We start from the raw sequence: 27,988 nt of genomic DNA on the forward strand, positions 1-27,988 counted from the left end.
TTGGCAAAAGGACACATGATATAGATGAGAGCATGTTACATACACAGCAGTATGCAAAACATCTCCACACACCAATTTTACTAGAAAAGACTTGAGAAGGCATCAGATCTACTCATTTTCCTGAACTTTAGACAAGCTTTAGGTCAGGACTGGTGCACTGGGGTTTTTGTAGGGCATGGGACGCCTTAACTGGAAACTTCTCAGTAAAGTCCTGAAATACAGAGAATATTCGCTATTCCCTGAAGCCCTGCAGGCCACTTGAGGGTGACCACATCATCATGCAGATTGATTTTTGGAGTGGTTTAAAATTTCCATTGATTATGAATATGCAGGGGGCCTGCAAAAACCATAGTGTTCAACCATCAATTTTGCAATTCATTCTTGGTTGATAAATAGAGTCCAGAGTGAAGTCAGGAGGAGGGGGGTGGTGGGTGTGGATCTGCCAGAAATGAAACCAAAACCAAGGGTTGTCAAAAGCTTAATGCATGTACCTTACCAGGCACCTCTAATGTCAAATCACTTGAATTTTCAGTACAGGCGGCTCTCAAATTAAATTGGCTGCTGTTTGGACCAGGTTGGAAACAGGTGAAGAAAAAGCAACTGCAGCGACTCTGGTGTTTTCCCCCATTAATTGCATGTTTCTCCCTCTAATGCCAGGCTGCGTCACCCATTTAAAAGTCCTGTTTGTTTTTGCAGGCATTTACAGAGACACAGAAAAAAAGATTGTTGTCATGGAAACAGCAGGTGCAGAAGCTCTTTCGGTCTTTCCCTCGGAAAACCCTTCTAGACATATCAGGATATCGACAGCAAAGAAAGTATGTTGGGATTTCATTCTTTGTAATGCACGGTGGTTCCCTGGTGCCTTGCTGCCTGCCTCAGTTCCTGGGGCAGGAAGATGGCAGGGCACCATTCCTTGTTCCCGAGGATGCCCTATGGCAAGTTCCAAATCACATTCTTTAAACAGGTGGGGTTGGGAAAAGGCTGTTAGAGAGCGTTCCCAGAGGAAGAGCTGAATGAGCTTTTGTAACTCAATTTATATTGTCAAAATAATGGTATTCGTCCGGATAGGCATCCAGAGGAGAATGCGGGTATATGGTTTAACAAATGCCAGCAAAACACTTGGTGGTTTATCTGCAAAGGGACACTCTGAAAAGACAAAAATGGGTTGTTCTATGAGCACCTTAAGTGGTAGTGTAATTTTTTTCTCCTTTCTAGCTGCAGACAAGCTAATTATAGTTGGTGGCAGGGTAAAGAGCCCAATGCTAGTCTATTTTGGTCTGAGCTGCAGTCTAATAGGGAAGCAGTACCATTCTTGATTTTTCATAGTACTTCAGCTTCTTGGATACAGTTAAAAATAAGCCTGGTTGTACTTTAGAACCCATTACCTTAATATGATTTTAAATTGAGGAATCCAATTGCATATTAAAGGTGAATTGCCGTGAAAATTTGCAGGAGAAAGTAAAGGCTGGAGGAAGGGTTGTGCTACGCCTAGAACAATGAAATAAGGGAAAGATAATGCAAACATTCTGAAAAGTCAACATTCTATTTTACATTTTAAAACAGGAGCCCTCTAAATAATAATTTCTTCACTTGCACCTAAAAGGTTCTGAATTCATTTCATTTCTCCATGCGTATGTATAAGCTCTGCCTATGTCATTAAAATTTTTGGCATTTATTTGCGTAAGTGTGCCTTAAAACATCACTGCTTTGTATTACTTAAGGGAGATAAAAGGCCAGTTGGAGTTTTCGAAGAGTCTTTATGAAAGATTAATTTAAAAATTGAAGTGCTATCACATTCCAGCATATGTAAGTTATTTATTAAACAAACATTTATTTAGCACTTACTATGGGCCTAGTGGTATCCAAGCACTTTAAAAATATTAATACATGTAATCCTTGCAACAACTTTCTGAGGTAGAGCTACTATTATTAACCCCAGCTTGCAGATGAGGTGGTAGGCAGTGGCATTCAGGGTTTGGACCAGGCAGGCCAGCACCAGCTCCGTGCTCAAACACTACGGCAGCCAGGCGACTCTCACTGTCTCAGGCTGGTGTGCAGAAAAGAAGGCTCAAGCAAAGCAACACTCATCATCGCCAGCTCCCTGGCCCGAAGCCCTCCGGTGTTGCCAGCCCTGGTGGGTTGGCCCGGATGATGAAAGTCAAGGCCTACTCCTCAGCCTCCTGCTGTGGCGCCTGCCACCATCCCAGGCACTCTCCCTTCTTTTAAGGGCAGCAATACCTCTCCCAAGTAAGGGGAGGAGGCTCCAGACCCCTCTTGCAGCACCAGGCCCTTGGGAGACAAGTTTTAAGAGGAAGAGACATTCACAGGTTGAAGATGAAGACAGAGCACTCTTTGCTTCTCCTCCCAAAAGTCCCATCCCCTGCCTCTGTCAGCCTGTTTTGTCCTTGGTCCACGTCCAAGAGCCCTGCTCAGGGCAGAGCAGGCGGCATTAACCTCGACATCTCTAGAGTGTTATTAATGAACCCTTGGATTGGGCTACCCCAAGGTTTGCCAGGTTGGAGCCCCGATGGACTTCTTTTTATTGATTAGATAAGAATGAATTCAATCACCGATTGTGGAGGTTCAAGTGGATGTTGCTAAAATGCTAGAAAATATTTTGTTCTCATAAGTATTTCCTCTGAGATCTTTTTATGCTATTAATTTGCTTTGAAGACCTGTTTCTCCAATAATACAAAGATAACTGCAGCCAGGCCCCTGCTTGGATTATCACAAATCACAAACTAATGGTTTCTTATTAATGTTATTTCATCAAAGATTTTTCATGCATTTCGATGTAATTAAATCAATTAGATTTTAAAAGGCAGAGGAGTGACACAGATGAGCAGAGCAAGAGAGAGAGGAAGACTTACTCTTGTCACTTTGTTCTCTCCCCAGAAAGTGTGATGATTTCATTAAGCCTAGCAATCTTAAGTAACCTAAGTGTTCACTCCAGCGGCCAGCAGTGGCGACCCTCAGCACATCTGGCAGGGGCCCACCATCAAGGGAAATAGCCTAGCCAAATTCCCCCCGCCCCTATCACGTCCTACCCCCACAGTGCTCCGGGTTCTACTCTCCTTCCCCATACAGCCGACTCCTAACTCCAGGAGTCCCTAGAGCCCTCATTTCTCCAGTGACTAAAGTGTCCCAGAACAGAATCCTCTGCCCACATTAAATTGCTTAAGAATACCATCTTGCCTTCCTGGAAGCACGAATCATTTTAGCATCACTTATTGACTGCTCTATTTTGCATATGAAATAACTTTTTAAAAATCCAACCAAAAAGAAAAATGAAAAAAAGCTATCAGCACTAAATAAGGAAAAATCTTAGCAGAATATTGAATCATCTACCAGGTGGCCAAAATTTCAACTCCAGACACCAAAAGACTAGTTTTCATAGTTGAAAAACAAACACCACTTGGTCCTTGTCTCTTCACCTGTGACGTATCGCAGATTGCCCTTCTCCAAAGGGTGTCTCTCGGATCCCATGAAATTACTTCTGCCCCTCCTGACCCTAGATCCTTCTTTCAATCCCAAAATCTTAGACTTTAGTAAAAAGAAGGAAAAGGAAAAAAAGGGGGAGAAAGGATGAGATAAACAGACCAAGAACCCATTAGTGTCCTCCTTACCACATTTAAGTGACCCTCTGACAAGAATCGAGAACTCTTTCCTTGGCCTAAAAAGCCTGGAAGTAGAAAGCCCAGAATTCTTTTCCATGCCCCCCTCCCCCTAGGAAATTTAGGAATTCTGGGGAGAAGAGAAATGTTTTCTGAGATCTACCGCACTGCTGGCTCAGACACCCCCGCCCCCCACACACATACACAACTCTCTCCTTTTCTCAGGAAGTGACTGTTTGGCAGGCCCCTATCGTCCTCCACTGGTTAAGCTACGTCAGCCCTGTTTCCCGGAGTCTCCTCACAGGCTTGGTACAAACCTCCCTGTGTGGCTGGAAAAGCAAGTCTGTTCCATCTTGTGGCCATTGGAGGTAAAGCATTTTGACTTAAACATCAGTGAATGACTAAAGCTGACTCTTCTTGGAAAGAATGCGCTGGTTCCTAAAACCCTGCTGGCGGCTGTGTAACCTCCCAGAACCTGAGGCACATTGGAGAGTTCTTCTGCGCTGAGGTCACCCGACTCAGCAGGGGCGCCGGTCCCCAGAGGCCTCCCTGCATGGACCTAAGAGAAGCATGGAGCCTCTCCAGCGTTGGTGTGGCCTGCCAGGCACGGAGGGCCTGTGGAGCTGGGAGCAGCCGTGTCCTAGGTCCAGAGCACTTGCAAACATCATCATCTCTCTTCTCAGATCCCTACTCTCACACTGGGAGTCCAAGCCTCACAGATGGGGGCAGCCGTCCCATTTGGAGAGAACCATCATATGGCAGAGACTGAGTCATTCATTCATTCATTCCATTCACCTGCATTCACTGTGCCAAGAGCTGATTCAGGCATGGGACATACAGGATTGATGACAGATACTGTCCTTGTCATGGAGCTTACGTCCTCCTGGGGCTCGCAGGCCACTCTCTCCAAGTCTGCCACACACACAGACTGATCAGAAACAGACTATGATATGACAGGAGGAGTGCTGGGACAGGAGCCAGACCCAATTCAAATCCTCTGCCACTTTCTTGCTGTGTGGCCTCTTGAAAGGCACATGAGTGCTCAAGACCCCGTCCTCGTCTGCAACACCCTGGGTCGGATGCAGCGTAGAAGGCAGAAGAGCGTGCTGGTTAACCTTCTGGGCTCATGTTGCAGTGCTGCCCCCTGCTGGCTGTGTGGCCTTTGCAAAATTATTGAACTCTCTGTTCTACTTCTCCAGCTGTAAAGGGAGAAAGTACCTACATATAGGGTTCTTTAGGATTGAAGAATAATGTAAAGGTCCCAGGGCAGTGCATGTGATACACACTCTCTGATGTTAGCTGCCGTTTTAATCATAGTCCCTCCCTGGCATAGAGCTTCTCGTAGGCCTCATAACTATCAAAATGTGAACAGGCCCCAAGAAGGCATCCCACAGGCAGCCTGGGGCCGGGAAAGGGCTGAGGAATGACTGATGGTCTCTTGGTTCTTTATCTTTGCCCTCACAGTCGTGGCTTTGGCCAGTCCAACTCCCTCCCAACGGCTGGTTCAGTGGGCGGTGGCATGGGCAGACGGAACCCGCGCCAGTACCAGATCCCCTCTCGGAACGTCCCTTCCGCCCGCCTGGGCCTCTTGGGCACCAGTGGATTTGTCAGCTCCAACCAGCGCAGCACCGCAGCCAACCCCACCATCATGAAACAAGGAAGACAGGTTAGCTCTGCCCCAGGGATGAGGGCTGAGGCTTCAGGACCTCCCCTGGATGATCCCAAGGTGAGGAGAGAGGCCCGAGGGAGCCAAACTGAGGGACAGTTGTCCCCGTGCCTCAGAGGTAACCAGTGTTGATTGCATTGTTTTTCTGGAAGACAAAGCAACTCCAGGGCTGTGCTTATGACGCTTACATTAACCTTGGGGACTCTGCATAGGAGGGCCTTTAGAAAGACCTCACCACATCCCAGATCTGGGTTCCAGACAAGCCTAGCATTTAAGGAGCTTTCTTTGCTTTTTTATCCATGGCAGATAGCTCCTTTGTCATGGTTCCAGCTGTGGTGGTGAAGCCACAGGACAAGTCTGAGAGAGGCTGTCAGCAGGGGAGTCAAGGCCAGGCTGTCCAGAGGTTCCTTCTGTGCAATTCAGAGCTGACCTCTCTGTCAGGGCTCCTCACACTCTAGCCCTGTACCCACCTTCCCAGTGCCTCCCACCCGTGTGCCCCAGCCTTGTGAGATTCTGCAGGTTGGGGCTGGGATTGGAGGAACACAAGTGAGTCTGAGGTTCTGTGTTCTCATGAGAAACGAAAGGATGACAGATTGGCTTAAAAACAGGAAAAATGCCCAAGCCAGCCAGGCAGGATTCACTTCCCAGGGAAAGGAGCACAGAGTATCAGAAAGCCCCACTTTCTGACCACTGTCCCCAGCCCCAGATCAGCTCGAGAGGAAGTCACTGCTTAGGACACACGAGCTCAGTTGTGCCAGCCAGCTCATTGCCCACTAAGAGGTATTTTCTCTCCCCCTCGCTCTGGGGGAGAATCTCAAGAAGAAAATCAAATGAGAGCCCTGAACTAGTTTGTATTCTTCATTACAAGAATTTATAGAACTCCCCCTATTTCCTAGAAAAGTGACAGGAAAAGCAAAAGCTACAAATGGCATATAGAATTTTGGAAACAGTAGGGGAGAGGGTGTCCAGATTAACCTCAGGCTTAGAGCAAGGCTGGGGCTGAGGAGAGGGTGGATAAAATAAAGAGTATCTGGCCCCACTCTCTTTAGGTATGTATATAGGTAGCACTGGCCTGCAAGCCAGAAGTTAGCAGAGTTCCCCGGAATATTTGCCTCCTGAATTCCGGCTGGTGGCTCTGCTCCCCCACCCCTACCCGAGGGTGTGTGGACTAACAGGCTCGCCTTTTGCGTCTCTCACCAGAACCTTTGGTTTGCCAACCCCGGGGGCAGTAACAGCATGCCAAGCCGCACCCACAGCTCAGTGCAAAGGACCCGCTCGCTGCCCGTGCACACTTCTCCGCAGAACATGCTGATGTTCCAGCAGCCAGGTAGGGGTTTCTGATCTCTCACTTACTTCTCCCCTTGCCACGGAGGCGAGGCCAGGAGGCCAAAATAGATGCCCTGGTGAACCCAGCCGGAAAGTGCTTAGCCTCGACTGTCACCACGCATTCTTTCGAGCTTATAGAAGCCTTTCCTTTTTTAAACTGTGCCTTGCCAGCATGAATAGCGGCTGCTTGGCTGGGAGCCAGAGCATGGAGCCCCAGAGTCGGTTGCAATCTGACGGGGATATTTTTGATACTAGTCATATTTCTAGACTGATTAAACCAGAGATATCACCAGAGGGATTGGGGGGGAGGGTGGGCATGGGAAGGGCTCCATGTGGAGTGTGTGTGTGCAGAGAAAATGAGAGGGAGACAGAGAAAGAGAAAATTGACTGTGTGGACACTGAGAGACCCTCCCCCTGGCTTGGGAGTGCCTTGCAACATGATAGCTTTACTTGGTTACAGAGCAACTTGGCACACTTCAAGTCAATTTCACCTTCACCGTGCCTCCTAAAACAGAGTAGCCGGAATTAGAGCCAACAAATCTTGACCCCTCTCTGTGCAGGCAATGGCCTCTTAGACTCCAAGAGTAGTACGAAGCCACACAGGCAATAACTGAACCTGTCTAGACGTCCGCCTCCCCAGGTGGGCAAGCCAGAGATGGTTTTGTACCTCTAGGAAAATACCCAGCCTAGGCAGCAGAAACAGTCTGTAGAGTAAGTCCTATAGGAGTTCAAGGAAGACGAGTGTCACTGTGGCCTGGGGTGGGCAAGGGAGTTTCTTGGCATTGGCACTGAACTTCGGGGGACAGAAGGTGAGGGGTGGAAAAAGGGAGGGCAGAGTTACAGGCCGAAGGACCCCAGGGAGCAAGACTGCAAAGGTATAGCGTGCCGTGGCATGTCGCAGAAGCCATGGATGGGCCGAAGGGTCTGGCTGAAGTGGCAGAGACTAGACCAGGGGAGCTGTAAGGAGTATGGCCCGTGGTGGGCACTTTGAATCCGAAGCTGAGGAGCTCAGACTGGCTACTCTGAGCAGGGATCCAATGTTGAGCCAGGTCAGACAGGAGTGTGCCTGAGGAGTGAAGGGGAGGCCAGGAGCAGGAGGGTGCAGAGGGAAAGGACCCACCATGGGGGAAGGCATGTCAGGAGAGGAAGCAACAACCACAGGGTCCAGACGCCTGTGCAAATCGCTTCTTGACTTCCAAAGCTCTTCTTATTTGCTCACTTTTGTTTTAAAGCTTCTTTTCTCTGTTTTGATACTTGTACCTATTTTTCTTCCTGGGAAGAAATTCTATAAAATTTGGGAGTTGTGAAGGCCTTTTCCCTGGGTCATTTAGTCCCATCCTGTTTTCGTGAAAAATTATGTTCAATCCATTCCCAATAAAAAAGAGAACCTGGACAAGATTTGAAGACATCCTGGGCATGAGGAGATCTTCCACCTTGAATGAATAGTTCACCCTGACCTCAGTCCCCGGGCCTCCCAGGAGCCCTAGCTTCCTGAGTTTTCTCCATCTTAGTTGGGATAACCAGGCCCAGATAGTCCACTTTCCCAGAGCTGGGCCACACTGAGCACTTTAAGTCTGTTGATTCAGACCCTTGACCCACACCTTTGTTTCCCTTTCACTGTTTGACAGCAGTGTCGAGAGGCTGGCTCAGCTCAGAGCAACCGTGAACCTAAGGTCATTTTCACCCTCTTCACTCGATGCCTCTTGTTCCCATGGTTAAAGAATCGAATAATACAGAGGGGCTGGTAGGGAAACATGACTGCTCCTCTTGCAGCCCACAGTCCCAGGCAACCACTTATAACAGTTTGTTTTCAATGTTCCTGCAAAGTAGTTACCTGCAAGTCTCTAAATCACATGCTTTGCATACTGGACCTAGAACTCTGGAACCCTAGAGTTGTTTTTTTCAATTAATCTCTCACCAAGCATTATGGACCCACTTCCAGCAAGGCCTTAATGAAATACAGCATTTCTAATAATGGCCAAAGCACAGGAAGAAGGCTGCTCCAAATTTCCTGATTGCAAATCAACTGGTGAGTGCTTAGCAGGAGCCCTCCGTGTCCTGCCCAGCACATCAGCACCACGCTGGGTGGCCACTCCTGGGACATGACAGTGAGGGTGAGGCAGGGCACAGCCAGGACCCAGGCAAGTCTCTGCCAAGGGCACAGGCCTGCTTCTCCTCAGCCTTTGCCCAGGGCTCCAACAAATGCTGGTTGTCAAGACCACAGGTCACTGTGAGAACTTTTCCTTCTTCCCGAGGAGGCAGCCTCCTTCACAGGGACAGCACTACCAACCTCCAAGCCAGGTCCAGACAAAGGCCCGTCCTAGAGCCAGAATCTCTTGGGCCTGTCCATACCAAGCAGCACAACCTGGTGAGCTACAGAAACTTCTAGGGGCTTGCAGCCAGATGTTAGGACCAGACTAAAAACATCATATCAGGACAGCAGAAATCAGGAAGGCAAAGAGTGGCTTTCATCTTTACACAAACAGCAGTAATAGTGAATGCAATGTGGAACAGAGATGCGTGACCAACCCAAAAATAAATACTCAGAAAAGTACTTTACAGTACAGTGTGGTGTTTTCCTCCTGCCGCTTGTCTTCAAAGCATCCATTTAAAGCAAATCTTGAAGACAACAAAGCATTCTAAGGATGCTTTGAGTCTGTAAACTTAAAATAATTCCATTAAGATGATGGAAGACTTTAAATGCCTCCAGAGAACATAGAGAAGACTGGGGATAGAACAGCCTCCAGTTGCATGGCAGTTGCTCAGCCTCCTTGCTCAGGTTTGCATGATGCTTCCTTCTTTCCCAGATCTACATAAACCACGGGCCCCTTGGAGGCCATCTTGGGTGGTTTTTTGCTTTATTTCCACACGGACAAGTTTTAGATGCTTCCCAGGACAGCCAGGAGAGCCATCCAGTGACTGTTGCCTCTGACTGGCCTCTGCAATGAGTAAGAAACACTTAACAGCCCTCCCAGAGCATGGGGGACAAGGTCTGACACACTCACCAGGAGGTGACTTGAGCTCAAAACAAGTGTGGCCCCCGGCAAGAATGGTCATGCTCCTCACAGAGGCAGGGTGTTTTCCCAACTGGAAAATTTATCTGGACATTGCTCGGACAGTGATCCTTGATTTTGGAAGCAGCTCTGTTCCTACTGAACTGGGCTCAGTTGCCCTTGGGATCCAGGCAGAGAGGATTTTGAAGTGGCTCTGGCACAATGCTGGGAGGCCACAGAGGTTCCTTGCTACATGGGGGGCTTGATGGGAAAGGGCAGAGAGGCCCAGAGCAGGCTTCAAAGGAAAACCACCCAAAGGGTAGGCTGGGCAACCTCACAGGGCTGTGATCTGGGAATCTCATCCTTCCCTTGCACAAAACCACACACAAACTACCTCTGCTACCAGATGTAAGATAAATAAAGTGGCATCTTACATGGCAGCGTTTCATAGTTGACCTATCTGTCCACTACAGCAAACTTCCCTATGCACCAGCTCATGACTGGGATTCTTCCACCATCAGAATGCTGTGTACCCAGGAGCACAGTGCTCTAGTCTGTTAGCGTCTATTTCCTCCTCGGTGTAAGTGAGTTTCATGTTCCTTCCCGAGAACTGCCTTTGGAAAGAGTGGGGAGAGGAAGAGTGTCATTGGTGCACTGGGTGTGGAAGGGGCTGCCATGTGGAGGCAGTCACCAGAACAGGGAGCCACTGAAAGTGTTGATAAACATTTCCTCCTTGTCTTCTAATAAGCTCAGGGGATAGGGAGCTGATAAATGAATCAACTCTGTCACAGTCAAGAACCCGGCTGGGCCCGTGTCCCCCTGTCTCTGAGAGTCAACTTGGGGCAAGATGGTACAATATCATCATATACTATATTCTACCCATCTGTCACCACCATGACCATCTCTGCAGTCCTAGCTTGCCTGCCACGTGGACTCTCGTTTTGCTGCCCACACGAGTTCTTTTCCTTTTGTTACCACCCTCCTCCTTTCTTCCTGGTCCCCACCTTCCCTTGTCTCCCTTATTCCTAACCCATCTCACCACAGCACTCCGGGTCCCCTTCCTGGTCAGCCTGTCCTCCCTGCTTTCTCTCCTTCCAGCAACTCCACTTGTCACTTAACCAGACTCAAAGCCTTTCTAGTTATTCAACAGAGTATCCTCAGCTGTCATTGGCAAAGTGGAATTCTGAAGGTTTTTCCTAGAATGCCCTGGCTTGTTTCTTTTTCTAAAGTCCTAAAAAGAATTGGCCCCTTACCCAGTGCCTTGGAGAGAGAGAGCTGCAGAATTGCACCCTAAATGTCACAGATGTGAGACCCAGCAGCATTAGTCTGTTTCTGCCGAGTACAAGCCACGTGGCCTCCTCAGGTGGACCCTGCAGCAGCACCTCATCAGGGATGGGTAGCTGCTCCCTTCCAGGATCTTCTTGACCCTGGGCCTGAGCACTAGACTACTCTGTATATAGGACTTTTGAAAAGGCACAATTAAAAAGTCCCAAGTCAGCCTAGGCTCTGGGAATCCCAGAACAGGGGATCCTCACTAAATACTAGAAGGGTCGAATGGTGAGGAAAAGAAGCATCTCTAGTACTAGAGGTGTCATCTGAGCTGAAGAAATAGGCCTACTCTGGGCAACAGCACAGACAGCTCAGTCAGGGAGGCATCTTTCCTTTTTGCCTTACTGAAGACTCACACTATGTCTGCCTGGTCTGTTACCACTGGGGGCCCAGGATTAATAAGGTGAGCCCTCGGGTTTAGTGAGAGCTATGGCAAGAGTTGGCCCGCTGGTTAACGCGGGCCTGTGAGGCAGGAGCTGCCCAAGTGCCCCCCTGGGGCTTTGGTACAAGCTCTGCCCACCAAGCCACACATAGCTGAGGGTTTCTAACCAGAGACGGAAGCTGCTGCCTGCCCAACTGGTCTCTTCGTATGTGCAGTGTGATGCCACGGATCTGTTTTTATCAAATACATAATTAAAAAGTCACACTATTAGGAAACTCTGCAGTGTGAACATATGGGCTTCTTCTAAGACTTGGAATTTTTCAGAGCCGCTCTGAGAGTGGTGGGGGTCGTGGCTCCCCAGCGCCGGAGTGAGGAACTGGGGGAGAAAGAGCGAGCACACCAGCTCTCCCCTAAAAGAGCAGCCGGGAAGGGCTGGAGATTCTGGAGCGGAGAGCCCTGCACTTCTCAGCCCCCCTTTTGGAACACGCAATCCCAGGCTTGGAAAATGGCATTTTGCTGCGTATTGGCAAGAAATCCTGCAGCTGAAACATTTCTCTCCAAATGTCGAGCATCTTTATTTATCCAAATCTCTCCACAGTGTTTGTTTAAAGGGGAGCGCTAGAGAGTAAACTAAATCTTACAATGAGCATATGGATGGCTATAATTGCTGAGGTTTGTTTTTTTTTTTCATATTTGCTAACTAGCTATATATAAAATTGTGTTTCTATTTTATGGATTTCACACCCTGAAGGCTGCTAATTTTTGCATGCATATGATTTTCACATGAATGGATGGAAATACTCTTTCCTCTGAAATTGTCTGATTGCCCCAACCCTCCTCTAAGAGCAACTACTGGGTGGGGGTGGCAGAGCCTCCTGCCATTCTCCCCGGCTCCCAACTTCCCTGAAAGCTCAGGTGGCCTCCGTCCGCTCATGAATTGGCACGGTTTGTTTTCCAAACCCATCAGTGCTGGAACTTGTGTCAGAAAGAACACTGTCTGCTCCCCAGTGCCTTCCATATTGATCCATTTTGCCAACCTTCTTTTTGAAAATTTTAAATAACAGAAACGACATCTGCCTCTGAATTAGCCAGTAATGGGAAACATAAATTGCAGAGATCTTAATGTATAGCTAATCAAGGGAAACAGATACTTCAGTTTAGCCATTGGTTTCAACTTCCTGTCCCACCAAACCACCAACCTCATTTCATTTCTCGCTCTCTGGCCCCAGGTGCCCTGGTGGAGATGTGGAAGAGCAGGGAAACGGCCTCAGGTTTGGGCCCCAGGATGCTCTCCCCACTTGACAAGCAGCAGAGCCAAGGCACAAAGAAGCGAACAGCTTCACAGGGTCACACAGAAAGGCAGAGGCAATGTTGAGTCTTCCCAGGCGCACGGAACATACCCCACTGCTGACACCTGTTCTGGGACTTTTTTCTGCCTCCCCTGTAGGACTCACAGTTCTTAGCTGTCAGGCTTTCCTTCTACTCTTGCTCCATCTTTTTCTTCACTCAGTTGACATGTGTGAGGTGTGCAGAAGGCCAGGGCCGAGTGTTACAGGAGATTCAGAGAGACAGGAAAACATCGCCACTGTCTGCTGGGTGCTTCCAGGTAGTTCAGGACATCCAAGGGCTCTGCAGGATGAGGAACAAGGAGGTGCTATCAGTGAGAGAGAGGGAGAGAGGAGGTGGCTCCCAGGAGGAGCCTGGGACATTGAGAGGGTCCATACGGCAGAGGGACGTTGGCTGTGGTCAGAACGTTCACAGCATTGGTTCGGGGAGTGGGAGCCAATCCCCTACTGCTCATGGAGTAGAGGTGTCAGCCCTTCCCTCAAATGTGTTTGGAGATGACAGTCCCTGTGGTGTGCAGGAGTGCACCAGCTCTAACATCAGACGTGGGTCTTGTCCCAGCTCCACGTTAGCTGACTGTATTAGTTCGTTTCTGTTTCTTTTAAAAGAAATACTTGAAACTGGGTAATTTATAAAGAAATAGAATTATTTCTTATATTTTCAGAGGCTGGGAAATCCAAAGTTCAGGGAACACATCTGATGAGGGCCTTGTTGGTGAGTGGTGACTCTTCACAGCAAAGCAGGTGTCACATGGCGAGAATGGCAGGAGCAGAGAGAGACAGCTTCTCACACTCTTTCCTTTTAAAGCCGTCATAACCATGCCCATGACCACCATTAACCCATAAATGGATTAATCCATTCACTAGGGCAGGGTCCTCACAATCTAATCACCTCCCAAAGGCCCCACCTTTCAATTGCCATAATAGGATTTCCCACCCTCTTAACACTGCCACAGTGAGGATTAAGTTTCCAATACATGGAACTTTTAGGGACACAATTCAATCCATAGCACTGTCTAGCCTTCATGAGTGATTTTGCTTCTCTGAGCCCCACTTGGGAATTGGGCTTGTTGGGCAGGTTAAGGAGCCGCACATCTAAAGCACCTGCACAGTCTTACACAGAAGAGCTGCTACCATGCTATGGGTTTCCTCCCCAGCTCCTTGTAATGAAGCAGAAATGTGCCAGGCCCAGTTCTGGGCACAGGGAGCAGAAAACAAATCCATGGTATGTCAGATGTTGGGGAAGGGTATGAAGAAAAATAAAGCAGGGGAAGGGGGACCTGTGGGGGGAGGTACTGTTCACGTGCAATGAACAGAAAGTCCTTTCTGAGGAGACAGCAGAGCCAGAGGTGTGAAGTCAGGAAGAGCACTTGCTGTGAGAACTTCCAGGGACCAGCCCTCCAGGAAGGGGGGAACAGCAGTGCAAAGGCCCTGGGTCGAAGAGGGCCCCGGATGGAGCAAAGAAAAAGGGAGAGCTTACGAGGACAGGGAGGTAACAAAGGGCCAGATGATGCAGGGCCTTGCAGGCCGTGGCAGGAGGCTGCCTTTTACTCTGATGTGAAGCCAGTGGAGAATTCTGAGCAGAGGAGTGACAGACTATGACTGTGACCCGCTATTTTTAGTCACCAATTTTCTTCCAGTGGACTCTGTGTCTCACAGACCTCAGAGGTTGGTTGAACCTGCGTGTAACTTGTCCTCCGTGCTGGCCCTGGCAGTCCTCCTAGTCTTCCCAGGGAGGATCACCAGACCCTCCTCCTGGCAGGTGGAACCAGGTGGCACTGTGCACACTTTCTCCTTGTCCTCTGAGTCCCTGTCACCAACATAACCCTTTGTCCCCTGCAGAATTCCAGCTTCCCGTGACTGAACCTGACATCAACAACAGGCTGGAGTCCTTGTGCCTCAGTATGACCGAACACGCCCTGGGAGGTGAGTGTGTCCTTCCTGCATATCCTCATCACCACATGTCTGAGAGAACTGCTGGCTATCTGCTGTCTACACTCTGGCAGTAGCTTGGGGAATGGGAAGGGGACAAGGAGGAGTAGGCAGGGGACAGGGACAGAGAGTGGCTCTGGGGTGCTATTGGACTCTCATCCAGCTGCACCACGCCAAGCAGCCACTGTGCTCTCCTCCTCCTTTTTCCAGGAGATGAGTCAAGGACCTGGGACCAAAGCCGTTTCTCTGTCCCCAGAAGCTCCACCCACAGTGCACATTGAAATCACACCACCACAGTTGTCCCAGCCAAATGCCAGGAGCTGGAGGAGTCAGGGACACAGACGTGGCTTGTAGTGGGAACACCCCCTCCCCCCCACAGCACTGGATGCTTTGCTTCTCGGCACCAGATCCCCCAGTCTGTTCCAAGCATATCCCAACTTGCTCTCAAAATAGAATTTTTGAACCAAAAATCTCCACTTGTTTTTATATGCCCCTGTTGCAAATGGCTTCAATGACGCCTAGAGTTCCAAGCAGTCTGAGGTGTCCTTGGCCATGTGACAGGGACAGGTCAAGTTGGATGCGCCTGTATGTCCACAGCCCAAGTCAGGAACGTGGGCTGTGGTGTGCAGGGCTGCAGCCCCACGGCAGCTCACAAGAGCAGCTGTGCTGTCCCATCTGTTTGGTCTGAAGCCCTGCCTCGTCACAGTAGCCTTGCGAGGCCCTCAGCACCCTCCTGGTGCTAAACAGGCACTTTTCTCAAGCACAAATATTTGCAGATATTTGGCAGGCAGAGGAGGGGAGAGTGGACGTCCATGCCCTCCTGCCAACTTCTGGGAGGCTCTGAGTCACGGAGACCCGGGGAGGCCTCCTGTGAGCCTTCTTGATAGCCCTCTCCAGTCTGGACATGCTTACCCACCCACTGGGCTGTCCACACTCCTGAAGCCAAGATGTGCTCTCTCTGGCAGCGGTGGGGAGAAAGGCTACCATCAGCTACCACTCCAGAGAGACTAAAGGGGGGTTTTAGTTTCTGCAAATACAATCATAATCTGAAACCAAATATGAAACAGATAAATGCTCTTCATGGAGCAGAGTGGAGGGCCCACCTGACGTGCACCCACCTGACCTCAGTCCCAGGAGGGAGCTGCAGGCCTGCCTGCCAAGACCGCTGTGATATCACAGGGCTTCAGACCAAACAGATGGTGGGAAGGCACAGCCCTTTCCGTGACTTCTGCTGAGGTTCCAGGAACCCCATTTGCAAACCACTACTCTCTTTCTTGGCCATTGTGATTCTAGAAGCTTCATAGCATCATCGGGCCATTTCTGGTACCTCTGGTGGGAAGGGTCACGAGCTCCTCTGCTTCACCTTACAGAGGAGGCGGGATCAGCAGCCCCTAATGAACAATGGGGGAAAAACCAAATGTCCAGCAACCAGTGAACACGGATCAAAAAATATGGGATAGCCAGTGGAATAGCTTTCAGCCTTAAAAATGAGAGAAGTGCTGATACATGCTACAGTGTAGATGAACCATGAAGACGTTATGCTAAGTGAAACAAGCCAGACATAAGAGAACACGTAGTGTACGATTCCACTTACATGCAACGTCCAGAATAGGCTGCTCTATAGGACAGAAAGCTAAGTGGTCGCGAAGGCCTGGAGGGAGAGGGGAATCGAGAGTGACTGCTAATGGGTACCAGATCTCTTTTTGGGGTGATTGAAGGTTCTGGAATTAGACAGTGGGGATGGTTGCACAACTCTGTGAATATACTAAACACCACTGAATTGTACACTTTAAAAGCATGAAATTCATGGTATGCGAATATCTCAATTTTTAAAAAAGTAATGAGGGGCTTCATAGGGCCAGAGTTAGGACAGCTGCTGGTCAGCCCTGGAGCTGGCACCTGCCAGAGCTCTGATGGGGGAGGGAAGCCCCCCCAGACCCTGAGGTGAGCTCAGCCCACTGCAGGCAGCCACGTGCTCTGCTCCCCACACGGGCCGGTGGGTGGGAACTCGGCTCAGCCGTTCACTGTCTCTGAGAGTCAGAAAGGAGAACTGACCTGCTCCCCCAGGACTTGATGTATCTCAGATAATTGGCATCTTGGAAGTTCTTATCAAATTGCTAACATTATCATCATTAGTAGCAAGAATACCACATTCTCTTTACTAAAGGAAGGTTTTCATTAAAAGACTTCATTTTTTTTTTAGCCTGTTCTTCTATTTTTACAGAAAGTTTCTCTGAACTGATGGGTTTTGGCTAATGTTTTCATCTTGGTAATCTCCTAAGCCTTTTTATCGTTGTGTTTTTTCTCAATAATCCCCTCTGGTGGGAAGCCTCATAAGCAGTTTCCTGAGCAGAGAATGCAAATGCAGTTCAGGGTGGCCTAGTTGGGCACAGTGGTGGTGCCCTCTCACTATGACAGCACCTCTCTGCTGTCCAAGCCCTTCCAGGTGCCAGGGAAGACGACCTTGCTGGGGACACAGTGCCAATGAATTAGGTCATTTTATGGCAACACGAATAACTAGGGAGAGGAAAGTAGAGTACAAGAGGGTCTTCTGTTTGCAGCTCACAGTCAGAGGAAGAGGGTATCCGAGTTCCTGAACACGGCGTCCCATTCTAAGTGACCAGTCCATGGGCCCCTGGGTGCCCATCCTTTTGTGCTGATCTCTCTGCTCTCTGTCTGCTCCAGTACTGCTACCCTCCTGGTGCCAGTCTAACCCACTTTTCTCTGGTCTTCCCTTTCCATCTCTTCTCTCCTCTACCCCAGGCCCCTCCGACAGAACCGGTGAGGACGCCCGAGTGGTGGGTTACCTCTGCCATCTTGCTTTGCGAGTCTTTATTTAAGGCTGTCATCAAGCTTTGTTGGGCTTGCTCCTGGTTAGTGGTCCCAGTGCCCAGGAAGATGCAAGGCCAAGCCTGGCCATTATCTTCCTCATATACCCATGAAGAGGCCAGAAAAGCCCTGTGGTGGACTCAGAGCTCCTCCCTGTCACTCAGGTTCTCCAGCTGTCCTTGGAACACCCTGCCACTCCCCTCTCATACCTGAGTTCTGCCAAGTGAAAAGAAATGCTCCATTGAGTAGACCAGGTTTGCAATATTAGGGCTTAGACTGGGATACATTTGCTGGTGTTTAGACATCAGCGAAACCAGGGAGGCACCCTGTATCCTGCCTTTAATGGTCACTGAACACAGTAATTTCCACTTCATATGAAGGCTAATTCATGCCTGTCTCTGCTAACTGGATAAGCCCCTTGGCAGCTCTGGCATGGACCAATGTAGGGGCCTCTTAACTGATCCTCCTGTCACCAGCCTTACCCTTCTTCGGGTCATCTGACACAGCTGCCAGAGAAACCATCCAAAAATCAGATGTGGTTACTCTGCTGCTTATAATTCCCCAATTGCCTACATCCAAGTTCCTGTTCAAGGTACACCAGGCCCTTGTGGTCTACTTCTGGGGACTCTCCTAGAATCCACGTGTAAGCAGATGGCCAAAAGGGTTGGGCAGTCATCTGCTCCCCTGCTCTCTGTCTCCCTCATGGCCTCTCCTCTCCCATGTGCATGTCCTCCACTTTCTCTGTAGCCTTGCTTCTCTAATTCTCCAAAGTGTAGATGTGGCAGATCCTCGGTGGCCTCAGCACTCCCTCATTTCCACAAGATCTTTCAGCTCCAAATGCCCACAGTGTCTACCTCTGGTGTCTCTGCCTTCAATCAGGTTCTCGAGACAGAGTATCTGGATGAGTTTGGGTGAGATGCAGCCATCTCCTTGGTTGTCTCAGCTGTGTCCAGGGGCCAGGGTCACAGTCACTTTGTCCCCAGTCTTTCACTGAGTACTGGGGGTACGAGGGAGATGCTTCCAAGGAAAGGGATGTGAGCTTGACAGGTCCACCTGTGTCCCCATCGCAGCCCCTGCCTGGCTCTTCAGCCCTATCTCCTGCCGTTCCATTCCCCTGTCCTTCCTCCTAAACCTCCGAGCCACTCCCAGCCCTACCATTCCGTGACCTGTCATTACGCCTATGCATGTGCTGTATGTCCTCCCCACCCTCGTCCTCGCTTGGCACACTTTTCTCCTATAAGCACCATCTACAGAAGTCATTTTGCATCTGTGACACTGTTCTTGACTTCCAAGGCCAACTTTAACGTTCCTCCCTCCATGCTCCTGCCATCTTGATGCATATTCCTTGATAGCAATTATCACTCACAGCATCATCTGTTTACATGTCTGTGTCCTGCCTAGAATGTAAGTACTTGGAAGGCAAGGATTAGGTCTTTCCATCTTGGTTGCCAGGCTCAATATGGCTCCTGAGAAAAATAGCTATTCCCCAGATACTGAGTGGGAGGTGATGTGAGGGCAGGAAGGAAGGAAGCCTTTGCGTGTCCTCGGAGGCTGGGAGGCCTCGTGTGCGTGGTGCTGGTGTAGGTGAGTACGAACAGAATTGTTTCACTCACCTGTGCCCGTTGTGTGTGTCTTCCTCTCCCAGACGGGGTGGACCGGACCTCCACAATCTAGAAGCTGAAGATGAGAGTGACCGCGCTGGCCGTGAAATCGACTGCTGCGGGTCCAGTGTCAGCCATCTTCGGGGTTGCACAGAATCCTCCAAGATACTTTGCAGCCTTTTTTTCCCCTGGTCCCTCTCCCATTTTGATTTTGTGAGAGCGTAGGTCACCCTTGTAAACATATCAGTAGACCTGAGATTGGTTACTTTGTCATTTGTTTCTGTCATGGGTTGATTTGGTGTGTGGGGTGGGGAGGGGTCTCTAGGGAAACATGGGACAGGGAAGGAGGTGGAGGAAATGGATGCAAGTGGCTTCCTGGATGGAAAGGACAAAAAAAAAAAAAAATGTACTGCCAGGAAAGAGATAGGAGAGACATAGGGGGAGGCAGAAGCCCCAGCCCTGGGGAGCCTCGGGCTTCACGGTCAGCCACAGAAGGACATCATGGCTACGTGCGACCAAAGCAAGATGGCAACTTGCCTTTTAATCTCTCCCCCTGATTGGATTTCCCCGAGGTCCCTGTTTGAAACAGCCCCAGGAGAGGGCCTATGGCATTGGGGGCAAGAAGGAAGAAATTCCCTCCAACAAAATTTCAGATAAACTTTGATTTGTGTATTGTTTACATAACAATTTTAAAGGGTACATAATGTGTAAAGGGTTTGGGTAGAATTTCTCTTCATACTATGGTTTTTGTAAAAGATTTGTTGTTATGGATTCATTGTTTTCCTCTGTTTTTATAATAGCAGCAGGGTTGTCTTTTGCCAAGCTCTGCCTCTTGGGAGGGTGGACGCGATCACTAGGCCTGAGCTGGCCTGAGCTGTCTCTCACCGTCGGGTGGGAGGAGCACGTGGGTGGGTTCGAGGGACGAGGATGTGTCTGGAATGAGCGCAGCATTGGGCGAGGGCACAGGGAGGACGGCACCATGTGATCAGTTATGGGTTTGCTCGCAGGGCACCCAGAGAGTCTAAAAGAATCCTGCGGCCTCTTTCTGTGCTCGATTTGCTTCTCACCCAGAGTCCTCCCTTCCTTCCCACCCTACCTGTGGGGCTCCATCCTGTCACTTCCGGCCTTGCTCCACATACACACAGATGGGTGCACGTTCCACTGGAGGAGAAAAGGCAGGCATGGACGGTTGTCCCTTGCAAGAGGTCTAATACCCAGATAATGAGAACAGAGCCTTTACAGTAGGGATGCTCGTGGGAACCTGAGCCTGGAGGCTGCATCTCCTCCGCTCAGTCACAGCTGAGGAAGAGGAGGAGAGAAAGGCCCAGCAATGGTGTATAAAGGGTCAGTCAGCAAGTGTCAGAGAGAACATGCGGGGAGACGTGTGGCCCACGCGGCCCAGCCCCACCGTCCAGGGTGGGCAGTGAAAGAAGATGTTGGAAAGGTTAATCTCATGATGGAAATGACAGCTCTGTCCACACAGTGTAAGTCAGGGATTTGCTGTGCTGTTGGCTGATTTATCCAGCCACGCAGAGGGGAGGGAAAAAACAGTCATTACATGGTGAGAGATTAACAAACTATGGTATCAGAAAGTAATAGGTCTATCTCTTAAGGGTAAGAAAGACTACGTTTTGGAATTTGATGCAGTGGAGGATATGGGATGAAATCAAAGAGGAGTGTGCTCTGCACTGGAAAATTAGGTTGTGTAAATGATGGTATGAATCCTCAGCCAAAGGCAAGATCAGGGAGATGGTATAAGGCCTGTTTATCAAATGGATGAGTCTGGTTCCTTTTTTTCTTCTTTTTTTTTTTTTCAGTGAGGTGAGAGTCAACATTAAAGACATCAAACCATGAAAATCACTGCACTCGCTTATGGTTAGTTTTGGGTTTTTTTTTTTTAAGTTAATGAAGTATGTACAGATTTCAAAGGCTTAATAAGATCCCGACACATTTCTTTTACCTTCAAGATTAAAAATATATATCCAACCCACCCTTGGATGCTGCAACAAGGTGTTTGAAGTCCTTTTGCAGTCTAAAAAGGTGAGCACCCTAACCACAGAGAAACTTGAGTGAGCAAAGAAGGCTCGTATCCACAATTTCATGCATTGCATAAAAAAAGGGGGACAGACCTCTCCTTGGGTGACTAAGTTCTAAAGATGCAAATCCATGTGCAGAAAGAGACAACATCTTTTACTTGATTTTTTTTTTTAACCAAGTGCCATTAGCATTCATCCTCCACATCCCTTTTCTAAACAAGCTTAGTGTTACTTGGGGAATGTGTTAGGATGGATTATCACATGTAAGGCAGGAAGAATAGGTCAAAATGTTGAAGGCCAAAGGTGAGACCAGAAGGTTTGAGAATGTGTTTTTTGGATGCTAAGAAAGTTAATGAAGAGGAGAAAAAACAATGGTATTACACATCTTATTGAGAAAGGAGAAAGCATTCGGATCTGCTACAAAACACGTATCTATTCATACAGACTCGTGTTATTCAGATTGTGAACACAATCACATTAGCATGAATCCTTTAAAAGGAAGAAGACCTTAAAGTATTTGCAAATCTGAATTTCTATTTATTCCTTCACTGAATATAGAAACAATGGTTATCTGATTATTAGAGATATTATTTTGGATATGTTACTTATTAACTCGCTATGGCTGGTAACCATGATAAAGTCTGTTATTAATAACAACATAATTCTTTTTTTAAAAAAAAGAAGAGCTTATTTTTCATTGACTATGTATAGATCTATCTACTTAGTTGTGTTTTGCTATTAGTGTTTTAATTTTTTTTTTTTTTTTTTGGTTGAGTGTTCTGATAAATTTTAGGAGCCTGTCCCCACCTTATTTTGAGTCCTGTGTTGACTGCAGGTATACACCTCAATTTAAAAATCCTAAAGCAAAAGAATTTTATTTATAAAAGAATCAAACAGTTGCATGCATAAGGCTGTGAAGTCAGATACTTAGAAATAAAGCGGCAGTGCCTTTTTTTGTATTCCCCATTGACCCCCAAATGCAACTGTTTTATATTAAGTATAATAGTAAACAACTGAAAAATCACAGAGTAAAATCTATTTCACTACATGTGTTTTTTCCCCCTTGTTCTGATTTATGCAGTGCGTACTTGGCATCTCTACACTGTCCCAGGGACAGTGGTGTTCTACAATATTATTACCATGTATGATGTTTTATTGGTGCTTTTTATTCATAGTGGTTTCTTACCAGAAACAGTAGGAAGAAACACATGAACTGTGTACACGACATGAAACATTGCTGCTGATATATTTTTTTCCACATGCTTTTGAGTTTCACGTTTTAAATGAGAGCCAGCAAGCAAAATAGACACTGCTGGGTCAGACTGCCAGGGGTGGCTGTTTGCACCAAGCTCTCAAATCCTGTGTATTGATGGTCCTCTTCTGGTACTCAGGATTGGAGCTACAGCGAGGCAGGACCCCTCTCCCATTCATTTGAAGAGACACTGAGGAAAACAAGGTTTTCTTTTGAGGTGTCGCTGGCTGCCTTGTACAGAATGGGAGCTTTCTCCAGGTCTTTTGTTCTTCCACACCTTTTGTAGCTATTGCCGGTGCAAGGTTTGTAGATGCATATTCCCTGAGAGCCTGGGCTGGAGGGCTGAGCTGAGCTGAATGCATAGGCTTGCAACCAGAAGAGCAGTGAGGGGAGGAAAAACCGGCCCGGCTCCAGCTTGGGGCAGGAAGCAGCCTACCCAAGGCGCTTAGGTGTGCCTGTTACAAGAAGAACCTACAGAAGGATAATTTGCACATGGAGCTGTGATAACACTAATGTTGATTTTTTTCTACAAGTCATCAGAGATGTTTGCAAAGTGAGTTTTATTTTTTTGTAATTCCTTTATCTTTACTTAAAGGTGAATGTGTATTCCTCTGGGAGGAATAGGAAGAAAACAGGAATGTTAATAATGTCGAGCAGAAGACTTCCTCCCTTATTAATATATAACCCTCATGTATTTATGCCTAATGTAAGCTGACTTTTAAAAAAAGCTTTCTTTCGTTGCATGCCCTGTGCAGGCATCCATATTGTACATGCATGCCTTTCGTCCTGTCTTCCTGTATAAAGTTAGTGAACAAAGAAATATTTTTGCCTAGTTCATGTTGCCAAGCAATGCATATTTTTTAAATTTGTCATATATGAAAAGAGCATGTTTGTTACATGTAAAAGCTTTACTGATATACAGATATACTAATGTTTGAAGATGCTGTTCTTTGCAAGTGTACAGTTTTCAAATGTTGTTACCAGTGAAACACCCTTGTGGTTCAAACTTGCTACAATGTATTTATTACTCATTCCCTCCCATGTAACTAAGAATCATGGCTATATTTCATATCAACGTTATATTGAAAGTGAAGGGAAATGATTAATACAAGGTTTTGTAACACTGGTGTGTGTGTCTTTTTTTTTTCTTCTTTTTGTCAACATGATTGATTAGAAAACAAGAACTGAGTCTTAGAAATAAGCCAGCAAGGAAGAACGAGCATGAAATTCCTAAGTATTCCCATCTGACCATTCTACACAAATTACATGTTCAACTATGAGCTGCTTTATTAACAGAGTCGGAGAGGGGTGTAGAAGTTTAGGCAGTTTGATCTGTGCCCAGAATAGCCAATAAATGTGTCACCTGACTTAGGAACACATTTCTAAATGCAAACTCTAACCTTGCAGATATACTGTTTATAGTTTGTTCTCCACCCTCACTGCCTTTGAAATATTTCACACCTTAACCACAGCAGAAAGAAACAGCGTACTCCGATCCTTGGGCTTTTACCTACACATGGCTTGAATCTCACTCTGATACTTCTAATTCCAGTGTGGTATATAATATATACTAATATAAATTCTAAATATTGTGTCGGTTAAGCATATGGCTGGAGAGGCAAACCTGAGTTTGAATTATGATTCCAGGATTCTCTAGCTATGTGATCTTAGAGAAGTTACTTAACCTCTCTGAGCCTTGGGTTTGTTTTGTTTTTTGGCCTATGATATTTAAGGTTTATATAATTAAACCTCTACTCCAAAAAAAGTAAAAACAAAAGAAAACATAAGATATAGCAGTTATTGCCACCATAATCTAGCAACCCAAGAGTTCTCTGAGGCAGCCACAATCTGACTTTGTAACAATGACCACTCAGTGACTCCCTTTTTGCCAGGCTCAGCTGCTTAAGAGACAGGCAAAATCCAAATTGGTCCCTGGAAATATAAAGAAATGCCTCAGAAGCTGAGACAAAAAATGAAATTCCTCGTAAAGTTGAGTTCTTATAACCCAAATGAGCCATATCTCAGAGTGTGAATGTAGTATTATACGGGGAGGAGGGGAAAGTGTACAAGAGGAAATTTGAGTCACTTTGAAGTGCATGGAATGAGGGTAAATCTGAGAATTGTAAGATTAGAGGAGAGGGAACATGAAGGGCTCAGCGCAGTGCCTGAAATGGGGTTGGTTAGTGATTTTTATCAGCAAAGCTGTAGCATTTGCCAGCAACCTTTGTAACGGAATGTTCAATCCTGGAGAAAAGGTTACCCATACAGTAAAGCTTTTAGGACTACCCTGACAGTCCCCTCCCACAGAGAGGACTGCTTTAATTCCATTTCATTTATTAAAGGGGAGTGATTAATGCATATACAGCATGACGGCTTGGAAGAGGCTGTGGGGGCGTTGAGCCAGGGATCCAGAAGGGACACGGGTGTGTCTTATCGACTCGTACTCTCCATATGAATGGAGAAGGAATGAGGGGGCAATACCAAGGGGAATCCAAACTCTTATGAAAGTACCTTGGTTTGTTCCCTTGGACAGTCAGTACACCTGTCACTGGCCCTGACTCCTGACCAGCCCAAGACCTACTGTCTCCAAAGGTTGAAGGGAGGGTTGGGGGACAGCACTTCTATTAGCAAAAATCTCATCCCTCAGAGCCTAACCCTTTCCTAGGAAAATATGGAGCCTTTGGGTGTATCTGGTCTACCCAGAAGCACAGTGGTGGTGCCCACACTTTGCCATTTCCCCTCTTCCAGGGCAGTGCTAACACATTCATCATACACCAGCTCTGAGCTCACAGAGACCGTTCCACACACTTCTACATGCACTTCATTTTCTATTTTCCACCCATATATCTCAACACTTAAAACACGCCCCTTCCCTGGGCACTTCAGTTTCTGGATCCTCAGCTGCAGTGCTGGGACAGGGTCACCTGGTACTTCTCAAACCATCTGTGAATTCCAGTTGTGGTGCTCTTTAGTTTTTTCCAATTCTTATAGTCCAATTCTTTGGTAAAATACAATAACGATGAAATAAAAAGAAAACTTACAACCCCCCTGCCCCTGCAATATGTCATTCGATTCAAAAGACAAAATTATTCTGTCAAATTGTTCTAAAGTAGCCGTACTCTGGCTTCCTAAGCTCTAGGGTCAGCCTGCAAAAGTCAGCATGGGAGACTGCCCTGTGGAAGAGACAGTGGAATTCCCCATGCCAAGTCCCCCTAACCCAAGCCAACAAGGCCCTCAATAGGGTAAAGATGCGACCTCAATTCTGAGGGATGCCTAGGAGTTGGCCCAAGAAGGGTGAGTGATTTGTGCACAGTCATTTCTAACGGCTGAAAACAAAACAGTTGTGTAAGGGGGTGTGGGGAAAGAAGAGGAAGGCTAATAGGTAATGGGACTGGTGGTGGGAGGTTAGAACCCAAACCAGCAGCCTTTGGAAATGGGTCAATCATTAGAGCACTGTTTGCAAAGCAATTCTGTGGCTGTAGGCTTCACCCCGCCCACCTAGTTTCTGGTCCTGATGGGTTAACAATGGAGAGTGGCTCGTGTGTGCGTGTGCGTGTGCGTGCGCGTGTGCGTGCGTGTGCGTGCGCGTGTGCGTGTGCGTGCGTGTGCGTGCGTGCGTGCGCGTGCGCGTCTGTCTATACATTTGGGACACAGGTATGTGAAGTGAGAAAGGTGGGTGGGGTGACTGGGAAATTTGGAAACTGGAAAAACGTAAGCATGACTTCTCAGTTATCACTGAGGAGCTCCACTGGTGCAAATGACTTTTCATGATGTCCTCCCAGGCTTCAGCCCGGCTCGGTGGCTCCGACCCACAGCCTTGTCCATCAGGCTCTTGTCCGTAGACATTGACTTGCTTGTGATGTAAGCCCCGGGAATTCAATATCTGAGAATTTCCTCCATGGAATATTTTTCACTCTTAAGCGGTTTCTACTTCAATTTTTAAAACCAATGGAGAAACATTTTGGCAACCTTATAAAGTTTGTACTTTATAAAAAGACTACTTTGTGTTTACATTTGACTCAGAGCGCATGTTTTTAAATAGCGTGTTGCACAGTTTTTTGAGGTTTTTGCTTTTTAAATCCAATCCAGAAGAAACAAAATCAGTGCTTCGGTGAGTGTAACGGTCCTACCAGCGCCGTTGGAACTCGAGACAGCCGAGAGGCTCTGGTTAAACCCTCCTGTGGGAACCACGACGGGGGCTGGGTGTCTCTCTGTTTGCGCCAATGTCCTTGGGAGATATTTCCAGTTTTCCATGCCATAAAATTCTTAAACAGGCTCAGTTAAGTGAGGTCAGATGAACCTACAAAACCCCAAAATCAAATCTGTCCAAATGGACCTGAACACTTTGCTTTCTGTTATATTTATCCCAGATCTGTTCACTGGGAAGAGGCTGAGCATTGATTTCTTGTCCCTGACTAAGTTCCTGTCAGCACTGGCCTATGACATTGTTATTCATCCAAGATGGGAGATGTACAAAGACAGCAAATCGTAGATGAGAAAAGCAAAATGCATATGTGAAAACAAATCATCTCCCCACGTCTGTTACAAATGCATCAATCCAACCCCAGGGCAGAGAGCACAGACCCTACATACTTTCTTTTGTTCCTGTGCTCTGAGGGTCTGGACTACTTCTCTTCACCGACCCCACTTTGCTCTCCTAAGACACAGAGTCCAGGCCCTCACTCATCTGCGGTTCACTGAGTTTGTCCAAGGGTGCTTCTAAAGAGCTCATATTCTACCCATCATATTCAACCCCAAAACACAAAGATGTAAGGAGGCAGTCCCCAGGTTTGCAGTCCTTCTTGCATGCAGGACTTCCTGAGGATGGGGTGCTGACCAGCAGGACACCTGGAGACAGGGGATGTAAGCAGGAAACAAGCACCAGGTTCTTTCTGGAAATGGCAGGCAAAGTCCAGAATTATAGTGAGGCCTCTTCCTGACGCCCACCTGAGGGAACACGAGATACACCAGCAAAGCCCCTGGGGTCCTTTCAGTCTCTTAGCCTGAATGATATGAGCCCTGGTGTCAGGGTGTCCCTGGGCTCCCTGGGGAGCCTTCCGGCTCACTGCAGAGGGAAGTCAGACACCATCCAAACTGCCCAGGTCCCTCAGAGGAAAGAAAGCAACATCAAAAGGACGAAAAGCAGGAATTATTGGAGAGCCTCAGGGGCGTTCTAGATTGTGGGGCAAGAGAGGACATGGGAGTTTGAGGAACTGAAAGAAGAAAATATACGACTGGAATTTAGAATGCAGAGAATGGAGAGTGGAGGGGGTCGGGGTGGGGACTGGGGATGGAGGGGGCCTTTAAGAATGGCCATTAGCCATAAGGACTCTGTCTTAAGGACAATCGCTGCCCTCGTGGGTGAGTGAAATGATCAGCTGTGAGGTTTGCTTTGTGGAACAGGGAGGCATCAGTGAAGAGTCTCCCTCCGTCCCCTCCCCAGAGACACCCAGTGTGCTTTCCTGTGGACCCACCAAGACGTGTTTTATACATATGCAAACACTGATATGTTCCCCCTTTTTACCTACATAAGAGCATACCACGCACACTGTTCATCATGTGGTATTTTCCTTTTTTCATTTAAATCAATCTTTGAGGGCTCCACAGGCTCCATTCTGTGGATTAACAGAACTTCTTTAACCAGACCCTTATTGGTGGACACTTAGGCTGCTTTTACTCTATTAC

The 27,988-nt window shown here is 47.7% G+C and overlaps 1 protein-coding gene across 4 annotated transcripts in view; it reads left to right on the top strand.

The window, feature by feature from the left end:
* SAMD4A (sterile alpha motif domain containing 4A) overlaps nt 1-23,430 on the top strand; it is a 208,388-nt gene extending 184,958 nt beyond the window's left edge. For 2 of the 4 annotated variants that reach the window (XM_063091946.1, XM_063091949.1), the window contains 5 exons: nt 697-815; nt 5,079-5,340; nt 6,481-6,607; nt 14,496-14,579; nt 19,060-23,430. In XM_063091946.1, the coding sequence (XP_062948016.1) occupies nt 697-815; nt 5,079-5,340; nt 6,481-6,607; nt 14,496-14,579; nt 19,060-19,088 (621 nt within the window). In that variant the 3' untranslated portion in view covers nt 19,089-23,430. The remainder of the gene's footprint in view (nt 1-696; nt 816-5,078; nt 5,341-6,480; nt 6,608-14,495; nt 14,580-19,059) is intronic. The other 2 variants (XM_063091950.1, XM_063091948.1) reach the window with 1 other exon arrangement.
* Nucleotides 23,431-27,988: the final 4,558 nt, after the last annotated feature.

Source organism: Cynocephalus volans, chromosome 3 (genome assembly GCF_027409185.1).
Source record: "Cynocephalus volans isolate mCynVol1 chromosome 3, mCynVol1.pri, whole genome shotgun sequence".
NCBI classification, from domain to species: Eukaryota; Metazoa; Chordata; class Mammalia; order Dermoptera; family Cynocephalidae; genus Cynocephalus; species Cynocephalus volans.